General features: G+C 44.5%; 1 protein-coding gene across 1 annotated transcript in view; it reads left to right on the top strand.

Moving 5' to 3' along the window:
- Window positions 1-16,995, top strand: part of fhod3b (formin homology 2 domain containing 3b) — an 88,685-nt gene that overhangs the window by 2,817 nt on the left and 68,873 nt on the right. The window contains 2 exon segments of the mRNA XM_080005416.1: window positions 5,968-6,074; window positions 12,567-12,631. Coding sequence (XP_079861542.1) covers window positions 5,968-6,074; window positions 12,567-12,631 — 172 coding nt within the window.

Genomic DNA, 16,995 nt, shown 5'->3' with positions numbered 1-16,995 from the left:
GATCTGAATATAGCAGGAGGCACCTGTGCTCCCGGCGCTCTCATTGCTGAGGAATCAACGTTCACTGGAAACAACATTTATTGTAATATGGCGAAGACATAAGTTTTACTCGTAACCTGCTATAAACCAATCATCTTTAACCAAAAAACTGAACAACAAATCATCTCAGATAATTCTCAGACAAACCACTGTCACGGTGCAGGTTATAAATACAGTCTAACTGGTGACACAACACTTTAAATAAAGACCTGATGAACAGGTACGTTTCCTAAATCTCCACATTGTTCAGCCCAGCACCTCGTCCACTATCTCTCTGCTATAAATGGAAAGTATGACTAGGCACTATCTGACTCTACCTCTCAACTCTGTGATGAATTATTCATCGTCCTGTGCAGGCCAATGACTTTGCATAGTGGAATAAACATGGCCGGCTCTGTTTGTCGATCAAAACTTGTGTGTGCAATAATATAAGAAGAACTCGTTTCTTTATGGTTCCGTAGCACAATGACCTTCAGAGCTCGCATTCTTCTGCCCGAGCGAAAGTCCAAAACAAGAGAAGATGTGGCTTAGGTTGGAGAAAGGACACTTACTTTTTTTTTTTTGGTGTTTCTGCAAATTGTTCTCATGAAATTGCAGAGTTCCGTAATGAGAAGTTATGGTAAACGCTGGGAAAAACACAGGTTACCCTGTCATGCCTGTCAAAGCTCTTGTGAGCTCTTTTTACGCCGTTGTTGTGCAGGGCTGCGTCCCTAGTGGTCGCGATACGTTTTCGTCGCTTATCATCTCAAGGCACAGTTTGGCTCTTGGCGGAACAGCAGCTCCTCTGAACTGACTCATCCCCTGCATCGCATCAGGTGTCCGGTAATGGCTGCGCTAATTCTCACGTCTCTATAGGCTCCCACAAGTATACTTGACGTACAATTTTGTAAAAGTAACATCGTTTTTAAATTTGATTACTCTGCATCTCGGTTTAACTAGAGCGCAGTTTACGGACGATGCGTGCGAGGTGCGACACTATGGACGAGTACTGTACACCCATTGACTCGTGAAAAGCGAAAAAAAAAAAAAAAAAGACCTCCAGAGGCACAGAAGTATTTGGAATGCGATAGTGTTTTGAAATTGGAAATTGTATGGTGTTTATTTTTAGTTCTGACTGCCTTTAACTGCCTCTCAGGCCACCGGACCACAGTATGCCGGTTGAAGGGAGAGGCCAGACCTCAGTGTGTGAGCAGAACGCTTGTGGTTTCTCCTCTGGACTTGGCCATGGCAGAGGGCTACCTCGGGTTCAAGTCCTGGGACGACTGAGGCTGCGCCACCGGCCGCTGATAATCTGCTAGCGCCGCTCCTGGATTAGGGGCAGTTTCCGGGGCCTCGTCTTGGCCCGCTTACGCAACCCTAGAGCTGTATATAGTAATCCAGTCTGATTGCATAATGACGGTGATAAAAGACACAGGGCCGTAATGCCCGGCGGATCAATAGATAAACAATCAGATGGACATAGATGGATGGAAGTCGTCCATGCAGATCGTCATATCTTCAGCAGGCCTTCTCGAGTCGGTCTGGCTACCGAGGCCTGGGAGTCACAACCTCGTGTTGGGAAACGCATTTCTTGGATCCGCATTTGGCTAATTACTGGTTAGAGGTTCAGCGTTGACCAAACATTTTAGTCTATTTCAGGTTATGACACGGAGCATAAAGCGTGAAGCATGCACAAAGACTTAGTTCATACTTCTCTACTGTTTTTGCTTGAACCATTCAACTGTAGTCATTACAATGTCATGTCAATTGTCCATTTTTATATGTGGTGCCAATTCCGGCCAGATAATACACTCATTGTGCACTTTATTAGGTACACCTGTACAATCCAATGTAATCCAATACACTAGATCAGTCATACATTTTGCTTTATGTTGCTTATAATGTTCAGGGTTTTTAATGCAATATACTGTATGTTTTAGGTCATAGTTGGCGGTGGTGTTGTACATCCAGAGGTGTTTCTGATATTCTGTCTCCCTCATGTATGTCAATAGGGAGGACAAAAAATTTGAAACACCTCTCAGTATAATGTAGTTAACACCACATTTAACTGTGACCACAGTCATAAACATAAACGCAACAAAAACGGAACATTATAAACTTCATAAAAGTAGAGTTTGTGGCAGAGCTGGTGTATTGGTTTACATTGGGTTGCATGTATGTACCTAATAAAGTGCACGTTAAGGGTTCCGATTCACAAATACAGTAAATGCATTGCGGCCGCTGATGGCACCATCAGTTGCGCGTCAATTTGCGTCCCCTATCCGCGCCGTCTCCACGTCCCGTTCACAAAGGATATTGGGCTGAGGATATGCCAGCGCAAACACGGCCATAAAGTTTTGCAGAGTGCAATTTGCCCTTGTTTTTGCAGCGTCTGATCGCAATTATCCATGCGGCAAAGCCAATAAGGGCAATTGTCCGGCGCCAGCCCCCCCCCCAAATAAAAAGCCGGCAGTGCCTCGATCCAATCTGCGGTGCGATCAATAAGAATACCTGTCAACGTCGGGATATGAAAATAATGGAAGTGGTCCGACGCCCCCCACCCCTTTGCGGGTGCTTTGTGAATTAGATGCTTGCTTTTTCTGTTATTTGCGCCGGTTTACTGGCCGCAAAACCCACAATCCTTTTGTGAATTCGCCCCTGAGTGTATTGTATATCGATATAATGATGTTATTGTTATGTGAGAGGAGATATGGTCTGGGATTTTGGTCATAGTGATATACTGTAGTTAAATGTTGTCTTTTCCTGGTCTTAAAGTCTATATTACATTAAGGTAATAGAATTTTCGGAATTTCCTCGACTGTTCTTCAGAGTGTTCTAATCAGTGTCTCTTCCTGCGTGGTTATCATATCCACATTAATAAAGATCGTTCACTCTTGGGATATCTTATGAAAGCACCAACAGTCAGCCCCCAAAATGTTGTGAAATTATCGATATCATGGTGCAGGACCGGCCATTTAATTTGGTTACGAGTCATCGACGTGCCAACACAATGACCCCGAGTCAGCAGATACGACATGTCATTTTCCCCTCGAATCCAAATTTCGCGTCCCAGTCGCAGCCGTTCCCTTCCGAGGCACGCGCCGTCCGTGCCCGTACATCCAGCAGGTTTAAGGCCCGTTCGTCCCGCCAGCCAAGTGTCTGTTCTGCGATCTGGAGAAGCACTCCATCCTGTCCTTCTCTCCTCCATCGCAATCGCTGCCTCTGTTTCTGTCGCCGTGCCAGCGCGCTGTACGTCTCTCTCGCTCTCCGTCCGTTTCCTCGGTCATACATACCTTCCCACACATTCTTTGGCAGCCTCCCGCCTGTTATTGGCCTCCATTTGTAAAAGCATTTGAAATGAGACTTGTCGTCGGCATTGAAAATAAATAGATTTAGAAAGTGATTATGTTTCTGTTCCGTATGCATTACAAAGCGTCAACATCGGGAATTGGCTTATCTTCTTTTTTTTTTTTAATACCAATAAGCCTTTTTTCCCCCCATAGAAAGGAAACAGTAAAAGCTAAGGCTCTAAGGGAGGGAAAGACGGAGCGAGAGAAAGACGAGGAAAGAAAGAAATTGTCTTACCAACCACATGCTTTCCTTTAGCTCTCAAATATGACACAGTCCCCATGCTCCGCAGCGTTACAGGCAGATCAAAGCAGCTGCAGACATAATGACTTTCTCAGCCGTTTCTCTCCATATTCACTTAGGCCACTGTCATGTGTGGGAGGGAGATGAACCCTAACACGCACTGACAGGAATCAGCGATATAGCCTTAAATAGATTAGAAACATATAAGTATTACATCTTGAGTGTTTCATGTATTTGTGATCTATACGGATGAGGAATTGTGCCATTGTGTGTTGTCTTTGGGAGTCCCCAGCGAAAATTTAAATTTAAATTCATCATTATTCCATTTACAAGACGTTAACACTCGGGATGTTAATGATTAACCGTTTAACCGTTAACTGACATTAAGAATCTGATCGATTGATAGGATCAGTGAAACAGTTAAAAAAAGACAAATTATATAAAAGAGTAATTCAAAAAAAAGTTTGTTAGATGTTAAAAGAAAATTTGGCTTTTAGGCTAGTAAGCAGTTTCTATTTCTTAAATACAAGTCATGGGGTCGACAAGTGCAACTAGGGCTGTGGCCATAACCACTTTGCTGCAACACCGCGGTCACGTGATGTCATCCCGGGGTTGAGGTCATTACTGTCATCACCGCAAATAATAAAAACATAGAAATTTATTTTTTGGTATTTTGTTTTAGTGCTGGTGAAAGTCACAGGAGTGATATGAAATATAAACACAATCATTGATTAGTTATCATCATTGACCATCTTCCATCCTATGTTCAAGGACGCGCACGGAGGAACGGGGTACGAGCTCCTCCGTGCCCCGTCCCCATCCCTCCAAATAAATCAACCAAAGACACAATGTTTATAATTATAATTTGTAAAGTTCAATAAAAAAAAGACTGTAATTATTTATTTTTTCCATAATATTTTAATCTTGTCTGATGACGGTTAATGATCGGTTAACGAGGGGTGGCTATCGGTTAGAAAATAAAAATCTAAATGAGCATCCCTAGTTAACACCATTAGAGGATGTACAATAATGACTCTTTTGATCATAAGTTCACTGTTATCTCCCAAACGATAGTATCTACAGTAGGGTTAGGGTTAGGGTTAGGGTTAGGGGTTAGGGTTAGGGGGTTAGGGTTAGGGTTAGGGGGTGAGGGTTAGGGTTAAGGGGTTAGGGTTAGGGGGTTAGGGTTAGGGTTAGGGAGTTAGGGTTAGGGTTAAGGGTTAGGGTTAGGGTTAGGGTTGAGGGGTTAGGGTTAGGGTTAAGGGTTAGTGTTAGGGGGTTAAGGTTAGGGTTAGGGTTAGGGTTAGGGTTAGGAGTGTGAAAGTTTGGATTAAACCATATCTAACAATAATAATCTCTTCAGATTGGGTGCCAGGGACAAAATCTTACCAAATTGGTTCTGTGGACTAATGCATGTCAAAGTTCTTGATATGGAAAAAGTTTGAGAATCACTCCTCTCATTCAATAGCTGCAAAGTGTATTCCCAGATGTATTTGTTCTGCCACTATACAGTACAAGTAACCTCAGTCATGTTTTTGCCCTCCCATAACGCTGTTTGGTTTCCTATACTGTGTTGCCAACTATTTAAGTTTCTGTCCTGAGCGTTAGGGTTAGAGTTAGGGTTAGGGTTAGGGGTTAGGGTTAGGGTTAGGACCTAGAAACAAATAGGTAAACGTTAACGTCCAACTTTTTAAGCGTTTAGGGCAGTCAAGCAATTGATATATCAGCAAGTCTAACCAGAGCCGGGCGACTGATATGTCTCGTATGATGAGGATAATAGTTTAGATCGGCCTGTCGCCCGCTCTCCCTCATGTCCCCTCACCCTTTACCCCTTCATGGCAACCACACATGGCCAACTTGGGTTGATAACATGACCTCACATTGAGGTCCGGACCGGAGTTCGTCACCAATAAAAGAAAACAAAGAGTAGTAGAGTATTAACACTGGGATCATTACTACAAAAGATAACACACACGGGCAGGGGGTATTACCAACCCCGGCAATGGAAATAAATGACTGACAAACAAAGAGGTAAACATTAACCGCTACAAAGGGGATCTTGCTTATGAAAGGGTATTAATTGGTTATTCGGCGACGTGACCTCATTTAACCGAGTTCAGCCGAGCTCAGCGAAGGTGATTGGTGCCGTAATCCACGACCATGTTACCAGCGGTAACGATGACCACGGTGAGAGGTGTCTGCCGGTGGCAAGTCGGAGGTCACAGAGTTGTAGTCCAGTACATGCCTCATTGGGTTCAACATATCGTATGCATGCACTCCGCTTGTGCACCGATGATCACGAACCACATAGCTCCTTAACGTTTTAATTCATGTTCCCTGTGTCTTCCTCTCCTCCAGCTCGACGACTGCGCCCTGCAGTTGTCCCACAATGGAAGCTACCTGGACCTGGAGTCCACCCTGGCAGAGCAGAGGGATGAACTGGAAGGTTTTCAGGAGGAAGGAGGGTAAGACCGCACCAACTCCGAGTATCTTTCTGTCCGTCCGTCCGTCCGTCCGTCCGTCCGTCGGTCAGTCTGTCTGTCCGGTCATCCGCCCTGTTTTCCGCCGCCGGCGTTTTTTTTTCCCCGAAAAGCAAGCGATTGCGTGTACGCCCTGCGCGGAGCTGAAAGGTGTACCGACTGAAGTGTAAAAGTGGTGATAAATCCATACGTCCACAAAGGGAACGCTCATATATCCTCAGCGCTTCAAACGGGGCGGCTTGGGACGGCGGCCAGAGTGGCTCTGATTAAAAACACAACAGGCAACTGGCACCTCGCAGGTGCATATTTTACAAGCCAAGCTCTTGATTGTACGAGAATAGATTTTCACGGTCTTGCGGTCGAATTAACTGCGCCGGGCTTCGAGTAAATCGGAGTAAGGGTTGAGTAACCTGAAAGGTTTTCTTCAGAAAAAAAAAAGTATTTTAAAAACCTGCCCCGGGCATAAGGATGCCAAGGTATTTCTCTGCTCAAAGTCTCATCAATGCAATGTGACTGGTGTTTGGGGAAAGGAAAAGACAAGAGGCAAAGAGAAAAAAGGCTTTTAGCGTTAGCATTTTTAGCGTTTTTAGCATTTTTGGGTTGTTGAAATGTCTGTCTCTATTATTTAGAATTATGTTCACCACCGTTATACTTAGCTCTTCAAAATCATTCAGCCGAAATCTATTCGTCTTCACCACCTAAAGGCTTTTGTACTGATATTTTTAGTGGTATTGTACCACTAAAAAAACTAACATACCGTATGTTTTCAGACATCACTGCAATGTAAAGTCCCTTTTTTAATAACATTTCCCATTTTACCCAGCGAATCAACACGCTCACTTTTAGGGCTTGGTGATATGATCAGTAATGTGATATGAGATGAGATATTGTCTGTAAAGTAATGCAATTTCCTGAACTTTATAGACTGTTCCAGCCGCTCTTATCGATGCCTCTTATTTCTTGGTCATAATATCTGCATTACTAATGATTGCTTTGTCAAATGATTCTTGTGCATAAATGTCTTATGACGAACCAATAGTCGTCCCCGAAATATCATCAAATGATCGATATTGAGGTATTTGTCAAAAACTATCATGATATGTGATGTAGTCAAGTATCATGATATTTGATTTAGTCAATTACCGTGATATCTGATTTAGTCAAATATCACGATATCGGATTTAGTCAAATATCACCATATCTGATTTAGTCAAATATCACCATATCTGATTTAGATATTCACCAGCTCAGAGCGCACCCGGTCAACCCGCGGTGTTTTCTTTTTTTTTTATCAATTCTTCTGACACGATGGCGGCATTACCGAATTGTTTTTTTTCTGCCAGGCTTAACTCCTCAGAGTTTCCAGGGCATTCATCCATTTGTGTCACTTAAAGTACCTGGCCAGCCCGGCCAATAGATCGGACTGATGTCATCTAAACCACTTAAGAAGTGTAGACAAGAGTGATAATTCATGAGTCATTACCGTCATCTTGATTGAATGTAACCTCGGTGTTCTCACCGAATCCTCCACACGCACACACGCTCCCAACCGACACGCCTTGGCTCTCCGTTCCCATTCGGCTCCGGTGTTTGCTGTTTTGGGCCCGGCCGAGGGGCGCAAAGGTTAAGAAATGTGTCTGCCTTCATCTCTTTTTCATTCCTTTACATAGTTTATGGTCAAACGCTTTATTGACTCCATATGCTTTCACATGGACCAACAGTGGTGTTGATACGTCGTCTCCGCGTACCCCCGCTCTCGCCGATGTCAAACCAAAGGTTGGCACGGGCGGGGAGTTCCTGGTCGGCTGGACCACAAATACCTATGGATTTATTTGTCTACCCCGGAATTCGCGAGTCGCTCGTTGACTCCCGTGTTTCTATTGGACGTTGAGAGCGGTGTCGTTTCCCGGCTCCCCTCCGAAAATTGTTTGGAGCTTATGAGGGTCTATTGAGAGCCGTGAGGTTAAAGTGGTCCACTTCTTCCCTCGTCAGAGACGCGGGCTGCCAGCGGCCCCTCCGAGCCAACTGGCGCGGGCTGGTATGAATGTGTGTCATTAAAAACCGTGCAGCGTTGTCTGAGGAGGCTGACGGTGAGGGCTGTTGGCCATTATTTTGTAATAACAGGGTAATTTTGCCCACTGGGTTTTTATGGTGTTGATGTGCCCGGGATCACAACCCCCACCGCTCGCTGTTGCCGGTTTTGATGATTACCGAGATATTAAACTGATGAGGCAGTTACCTCGTAACGCGAGGAACTTGCCGCGTGAGATCTCGCAACAGCGCCTCGAACGACCATGACCTAACCCCCTGTTTTCTCGAATCCACATCACAAACCGAATAAAACTGATAATATTAACACTCCCGTCGTGTACGGCCTATGTCCGTTAGTACAGCTAATCAATGACCGCAAATCCATCCATAATCGATATTAACGGGAGGTTACATTCCGAAGGTGCCTGTGTCATAGCGTCTCCGCGATCAGATTAACGCGTGATCCTCTGACAGAGTTCTGCATCGCCGGGAGATATCCATGTCACGGGAGCTTAAGGGACATAATCACTTCCACACCATGTTATGAAGCCGAACTGCGGAAGATTAAGGCTCCGAATCCCCCCCCCCCCACCCGGCGTATGCTTCGCCGCGGTCTCGCCCGACGATTAAAAAAAAAAAAAACGACCGGGGCACCAGCTTACGCCTCGGGGAAAACATCACACAATCATCATTACCGGGCGTGTCATTTATTCGAAGATTTCACCTCTCCACCTAATTTGATCGGATCCGGCGCGAGCCGTTCGCTCATTATGTAGCAGTGATCTGTGGGTGGGGTGTTGTGGATGTAGTCGGGATCAGGTGGCCTTGACATGTGCTCATAGATCTACGGAGCCTTTGAGTATTTTTGGTGGATTACGTGGATATAGGGGTAGGAGCGGCGTCCCGGCCTTTCAGAGGAATTTGTGTCCGATGTTGTGAAAAAAGGTGTTGTACGGAACACATGTGCATTCTGGGAACATTTAGGTGTTGATGATGTTGCCTTTGCGTGGCCGAGGGATTTTGACTGAAAGCTTACTGCTATATATTTATATATAAATCCTCGAGGACTTATACTTTGGCTTGACTTGGCTTGGCTTGAAAGGGAGAAGGGTGTGGTCATTGACCCTCATTGGGTCAAAAGTATCCGCATACTTTTAACCTTATGCCCAAAAGTATGCGGATACCTGCTGCTGAGATGGTTCCTTTCATCCCGAGTTATTTGGGCATTAATACGGTCCTCTATTTGCTGCAAATGTTTTTTTTTCCCTGGACATAATAGGCACAGCACAGCACAGGGTCTTTATTCCAACATAAATTGCACATTAGATAACGACGTGAACTCAACGCAAAGTATAACTTAATGTTTCGTCAGTGAGTAAATCAACTTCCCTGGGGTGCCTGCGGTCCGGTACAAGGATATTATTAACAGAGGAGAACAGCTTGCTGATTGTTGACTTTGTGTATGTGTGGCCGCCTGCACATTACTGGGTGTAAGAGTTGCTCGATTGTCTGCCATACATCCGATCCCCTCTGTGGGTCAAGGAACTCTGCAAATATTCTATAATTCTGGTTTTTCTTTTTTTTTTGCCCCTCGGTAGGTTTGGGGCACCGTGCGTAGAGCATGATATAAAATTCGTAAGTCCCCCAAAACAGCACTGTTAATCCAGAAGCGCTGAGTCAGTAGGCGTGTATGGGGCCTTCTTGTCTAGCATTAATTGGCCACCGAGGGGAAGTACTGGTTTGACTGTTTTCCAAGTGAGGTAAACGCTTGCTTCTCTACTTCCCCACTTCGCTCTCTGTGGGTACACATTATGGGATGTTTTATAAACAGGGCCAGTAATTCTTCATCGAATAAAGGCCAAGAGTGTGGGGCTGGAAGATGTCCACCTCGGTAGCTGCTAAGCTGGCCTTCGGGATTAGGACAGGGCTTTAATTGGACGGATGGAACCACTGAATAGATCGGTGCTAATCAGCTCATTTTGTTCAGTTTAGACGTTGGAAATATCCCACAAATTTGAGTCTCTAATTGCTTCTCAGATGGTGAATTCGGTGGCACGGTGGCGCAGTGCATTGCACTGCTGCCTCACAGCAAGAAGGTCCTGGGTTCGATTCCCGCCTGGGGCGCTGTTGGCACGGTGCTCTGGCGGGTTATCTCCCAAATAGGAGCCTTTCTGTGTGGAGTTTGCATGTTCTCCCGTGCTCACATGGGGTTTCCTCCACCTCACGTCAGTAAGGACCCCCACCAAAAACATGCATCCATCATTGTTTGACCAGCAATGGGCAATTATCACCTGGTCCCCGGGCGCGTCCACGTATGCTGCCCACTGCTCCTGGCTGTGCCCCCTGAGGAAGGACAAGCCAGGATGGGTCAAAAGCAGAGAATCCATTTCACCGGCCACCATCAAAGCGTGTGTGTGTGTGTGCAAGCATGTGTTGTAGTATGGTGTGTTGCGTGACTAATAAAGACTGTTTGTTTGTTTGAATTCATACATATTCAAATATGTGGCCTTTTTTCTCTGATAATGATTTCTCCAAGAATGGGATGTACCTTCTTCAAGACCTGTGTGTGTGTGTGTGTGTGTGTGTGTGTGTATGCGTGTGTGTGTGTGTGTGTGTGTGTGTGTGCGCACGCGCATGCATGCGTGTGCTAGTGCGTGTGTGTGCGTGTGCGTGTGTGTGTCTCCAATTCTCCTGGTTAATTTGATAATGGGTGTGCTGGCCCTGCGTAGCCTCAGGTTTGGCTTAAATGCCAAGGATACAGTTGCCGCGACACAGACAAAAAGCAGGGGTTCATAACTAGATGGCTCTGGTTACCCATTCGGCTCGCCAACATCACAGGGGATTGGATTCCCCGCTCGCTGTCTCCTCCACCTAACATGAGCCTGCGTTGACAGATGTTGCTCTCGTGTCACCTCTGCTTGTTGCTGGATATTATATTTAATAAACAGTGAGCTGGAGCAAGCTCTCCTTGCCACACGATCTATGTCAGCTCAATGTCTGTCCCAGCCGGTAGGGCCAGGAAGCGTTTCGGCATATCTGTCCTTCCGTCTGTCTGTCTTTCTTTCTCTCCCCACCCGCACACCCACCTCTCTCTCCCTAGACCTACTATTGCCTGGTTGTAATAATGAAAGTCCCGCTGGCACAAGGCCAGTTCAAAGCATCGTGCAGCCATTGTGCGGGCGGCACAAAAGCCCATTTGTCACAGAGCTGAATTTGGATTTTGCGCAGGACTCCCTGCTGTGCCGTTCTGTACCGTGCTGGTTTGTTGACAGGGAATATGCCATGCTTGTCCTTATCTCCAGCCATCGGCATCATCTGTATTCCCGCTGTGTCTGTCGGATTTGCTTGTTTGGTTCATTCGTTTTTGTGTGTCAGGTTGTGGTTGTGTGTGAGCTTGTTCCCCCTGACCCTAAAACGACGCTGTTTCCCCAATCCGTCAACTTTATTCAATTGACCGGGCCTGCATTGTTGCCAGCTTTGTTTTCCACGTCATTCGGACGTCGTGCGCTTTTGGCAGGAGACCGATGAGGTCACAGGAGCTGAGCTGACCTCCGGTTATTTATTTGATATGTCCTTATTTTCTGGCTTTTGTCATTCTGTTTTGTTTTTCCCGCCAAAACATTGCTGCTGAAACGTTGAAGGATTTTGTGATTTGGTTAAGATTGAATTGTATATTTCAAGCAATACAAATACACATTGGAGCGGCTCTCCTGTTTTCGGTTGAGCTTCTTTTTTTTTTTACCAGAGCTTGTCAGAACTGGCCCGCTTCTGACGTACTTCTTCCTGAGATCACACTTTTTTATGATTTATGATGGTAGATGCTTATCAAACACCTAATTAAGGCATTCACTTATTTCTTGCTGTTACAAATGTAATTGTTGTAATGGTAAAAATATAAATTATAACACTTGCTGTATTTCAGGAAATATATCCTTTTGTCAATAATTGACGAACACAAGAATTAAGCCAATCCACAACTGTCCCCACGTTAACAAAGCCATTCATTAACAGTTGAACATATATTTCACTGCAAAATACCACAAAGTGCTTCTGTAATGTGCAGCAAATAACCGCAGAGTGGTGAGCCACAAAGCACTGCAAAGTACCGAAAAGTACGGCCTCAAGAATCGCAAAATTCTGCAAACCGGAGGCACTATGTGCAATTTGTTGTATGTGAGAGGCAATTGGAGGAATTATGTGGTACCTAACAGATGTGCTGTGAGGTATTTTTTTTTCCATATTTTGCTGTATGGCCCAAATAAATAGGACCCCCCCTCACAGGGTACTGTAAGCTGTTGGTAAGAAATGTTGACCCGTGTCCTTATCCTTAAGCATTAACCAAAATGTTCCTCTTCATACATCACCTATGCCCCCATGAAGGCATTTACATACTGTACATTAATACATACATACACTTTAATCCTTTCTGTCTTCCTTTCTCAACAGAAGAGGCAAGAAGCACAGCATCATCCTTCGAACACAACTGTCCGTCCGAGTTCACGCCTGTATCGGTGAGTCGACACGGAACATTTGAGATCTGAGCGAAGCTGTTACCGCCGGGTGTGTTTCTTTTCTATTTCCATTTTGCTGCGGGATCTTTAATTGTGTCTCCTTGTTGTTGTCTCTGTGCGCTCACATAGTGGCTGTGGAGAAATCGACTAATTGCCTAAAACGGTATTATTAGCACTTTGACAACAACACCCGACGATGCAGCAAAGGTATCCAACTGATTCTCGTAAAATAATTCTGTGTGCTGTTAAAGTTACGGTGTTTACCACTTTATTTTATTGGACCCCATAGTTAGTTCTAATAATGTGTGAGGGCTGGCATCATGTGTTGACCAGAAACACATGGGAGCACACCTACTGACAATTAAGCTGTTATGCACACACACACACACACACACACACACACACACACACACACACACACACACACACACACACACACACACACACACACACACACACACACAACCAGCAGACGTACAGAAGAATCATATTAGAAGAAATACATGTGATATTGATTAACTTGAGCATTATTATTAGGGGTCCTGCCCCAAAGGGAATGGGAGCCCGACTGTTTTTGTTCACAACAAAACAGCCGTCGAAGTGTCTGGCGCGCAGAAAACGTAGAACGAATGGACACAAATGAATGGTCGCTGTATTCGGGCAGTCCAGACATGCCTTCGTCCAAGTTTGATCCACGTCGTCTCATTTCTGTGTAATAAGTTATCGTAACAAATAGTAAAAATTAATAGTAATAGTAAAGTAATAGTAAAAAACTGTAAAAAAAATATGTTTTTCTCATCTCCAAAATGGTCACGTGATAGCACTGCAGACCACTGATTGGTTTCAGACAATCGTTGTCGAGTTGTTGCGCCACTGGTCATGTGAAATCACTGCAGACTACTGATTGGACTACTACTGGACCAAGATGACGGCGCGTACAGAAAAGGGATGCAATGGTACACGGAATGTTGTCGAACCGTTCAATGCGCTACGATTCAATACGCACACATGAACTGCGGTATTACGACATGCCTGTCATTTTCCAGTCTATAACAAGTTTTTCATGATATTGTTTTTCTTGTTTTTATTGTGTCACTTTCATTTATTATAATAATAATAATAATAATAATAGTAATAATAATAATAATAATAATAATAATAATATTTGGCATTTTTGGCAGTGCATTGGTGCACTTAATGTTATTTTTACATGTAATATTGCCTATACAAGTATGTGCCCTATTTATTTAAAATAGAGAAGGCAAAGTGCCTACATGTTGTCAAAGCTAAGAAGCACTTTTAACTTAAATGTTTTTCTCCCCTTGATTTTATACACAGACAGAAACTGGGACAGAAACATTTTTCTGAATGGAAAGAGTAATTAAATAAAGTAACAAAATAAAGAGTCCATTGTTTAAAGGGTGCTGTGTTTTCATTTTTTTCTTAAATATAAAGATACCATACCATTAACGATAGCCAAAAACCATGATACAAACCGAGCCGTGGGCCAACAGACGTGCTCTTTTTGTGTGTTTTTTTTCTGTTCCTACGTCAGATTGTCAATGTTAAGATTAGTCTTGCGAATCCCACCTACAGACGCCGAGATCTTCTGATAGGATTACAGCGTAACCAGGTTACGAGTGAACTTCTACACTCATAAAATATAACAGAGGAGATAGCCAGGACACTGGGCGCTCCGTGGATCGCTGTCGGCTCCAAGCGGCCTGCTCAACGATTGGACTGCTGCCTGCAGCTATATTTATTATTATTATTGTTATTTAAAAAAAAAAATATTATTATTAATAAAAATATTATTATTTTATAAAATGTATTAAAAATATTATTATTATTATTAAAAATATTATTATTATTATTATTACTATTATTTGTTTCATTATTTGTTGTAAGTTGAATTTAGTTGTAAGTTCCTCTGAGCCTTGTTTAGTGCATGTGTAATTTCTTCTCCAGCCAGGGCCTTGATTGATACAAAAGTTCCTTCTATGTTCAGGTCCTGTCGCACCCCGTACAAGGATTGTAAGGAACTGGTGCTTTGGTCGGCGCACGTGGTAGTGCACGTGGCTCACACAGACGCACCAGGCTCCCTCTTCAGTCTGTAAGGAGCTGGTAAAGTCATTAGGCTTTTAAAATTATCTGATTTATAGTTGGTCTCTTTTCTCGTCGAGCATTTATACATTAATTTATGGATTTATTTGTACAAAGGACGTCGCTGATCTTGGATCGATCTCAGCTCAGACTTCTCTGGTAATTCATCCGAGCCCCTCGATGCATGATGTGCGACGGGAAGGTTTGGAAACACCCACTGATGTTCACTGGGAATGCTCTGCCTTGAAAAGCCTTTAAACTGTTGGCACGGCATGAGACGTTAAAAAAGATTGACTGTTGTCAAACTTGACAAGGTCTTGTTTGCACATGTTGATTATGAAGAGGATCTATGTCAAGCAGCTCTATATGCTCCTAATTATTTACACTTTCCTGTTCCACTATGAGACAGTAGGCGCGTGGTGATCATATTGTATCAATTATCACCATATGATTTGAATTCTCAAGCGATTCAAGTGGTTTTATAATATACATATTTATAATCAACCCAAGCTGTTTTTCCACCCTATTTCATGAGCAGTGAATTTTCTTCTAATGGCATAAATGAGTCCATTAGTGTGAGTAAGAATGCAGCAGAAGAGAACACGCTGAGGCTTTAATTCGATCAAATTAGTTTTGATGTCCAATCCCCCGAAGGAATCTCAGTTCTTATTTCCTCATCCTAGCATAGCATTCGAAACGATTTTTGACAAATAAATGAAAACAAACGACGTCTTGGATTGTTTGGCTCTGCAGGTCTATTTGATAAAGTAGGCCCTCTTCTCTCTGGCTTATCTCCGAGGGTCCGGGGGGCGCAGCAGACAGATTTGCCGCCTGGCTCTTAAGTGGATGATGTTCCTTCCCGGGGCCCTAATTTGACAGCCACCTGTCGCCCCTGGCCCCCGCGTGGCTGGCGTATTTATCTGCTTTAGACGGAGGTGGTCACCGTTATTGCGGCTCTCCCAGACGTTTGAGCCTAATTTTATCTGACTAGAGGGCTTACCCGGTAGCCCCCTGCGTGAAGGAGAACCACCGGGTCGCCGCCGCCTGGCTCCATGCGGCAGCCGGCTCTGCTTCCCCGGGATGGAGCGTTTCCCCCCAGAGAGCGCCTCCTTATTGCCAACGTTTACATCTTTACACTCCTTTTGTCCTCCTCTAATGAGAGGGGTTATGCAACGTTTAAACGCGTTTCTCGCGCCATCGGAGCACGACCGGGACAGGATGCGCAGGATGCACCGCGCCGCCGCGTTTTCAATGAAGCACTTTGTCCAATTCGGCACGATATTGTCACGCTTTAGCGGTGACTGAATTCCTTCCCTAAAGTGAATTCGCCCGTCGACTTTTTTCGCAGAAAGGCCGTGTAACGTTCCTCCGGGCTTTAAACACGTGCAAGTTGTTTATATACGTTTGTTTATCCAAAGATACCCTGCGTAAACAAGGCTGAGGGGTAAAAAAAAAAAAAAAAACCTCCGGCGTAACCTCTGTCATTAAATAGTGTTTTGTGGAAAACTCTGGGCCCATGTTTTAACTTTTAATGGCATTGTAATTTGCCCAGCTTTGCTCATGCTATCTATACTCCTGCAGAGAAGCATTGGTGTGTGTGTGTGTGTGTGTGTGTGTGTGTGTGTGTGTGTGTGTGTGTGTGTGTGTGTGTGTGTGTGTGTGTGTGTGTGTGTGTGTGTATGTGTGCGCGTGTGTGTGTGTGTGTGTGTGTGTGTTTGTGCGCGCGCGCGCGCACGCGCGTGCATATGTGTGGGTGTGTGTGTCGGTTTGGGTACATGCATGCCATGGACTAAATGCAAGAACTAATCCAGGCTTCCATAATCATAGTCATTAGCACGCACACACACACACGCACACGTGCATACACACACCACACACACACACACACACACACACACACACACACACACACACACACACACACACACACACACACACACACACACACACAGACCAGCAGGGAATCTGTGAAATAACGCTCACAGAGGAAGGAAAGTGCTTATCCACAGAGCTGGAGGTTTATTAAACTGTTTTCTGCTGATCCACTTCTGACAGTGGTTTGCTGTAATCAGGGAGTTAAGTAGTCGGGGCTAATTTTGGTTCTCAAAACACCTTATCCGACCCGACGTGGCGATGTTCCTGGCACGCTAGGCACATGCGGTCTCTCTGGGCCGGCTCCATTTAACCGTCAGTGGAAAGTCTTTGTTTGTAAAGTCTCCATCATTTATGTCGTCGTTGTTTGCAGGGCATTTACACTTTAG

Source organism: Zeus faber, assembly GCF_960531495.2.
Source record: "Zeus faber genome assembly, chromosome: 8".
Classification (NCBI taxonomy): Eukaryota; Metazoa; Chordata; class Actinopteri; order Zeiformes; family Zeidae; genus Zeus; species Zeus faber.
This window is presented reverse-complemented; position numbering and strand designations above follow the sequence as displayed.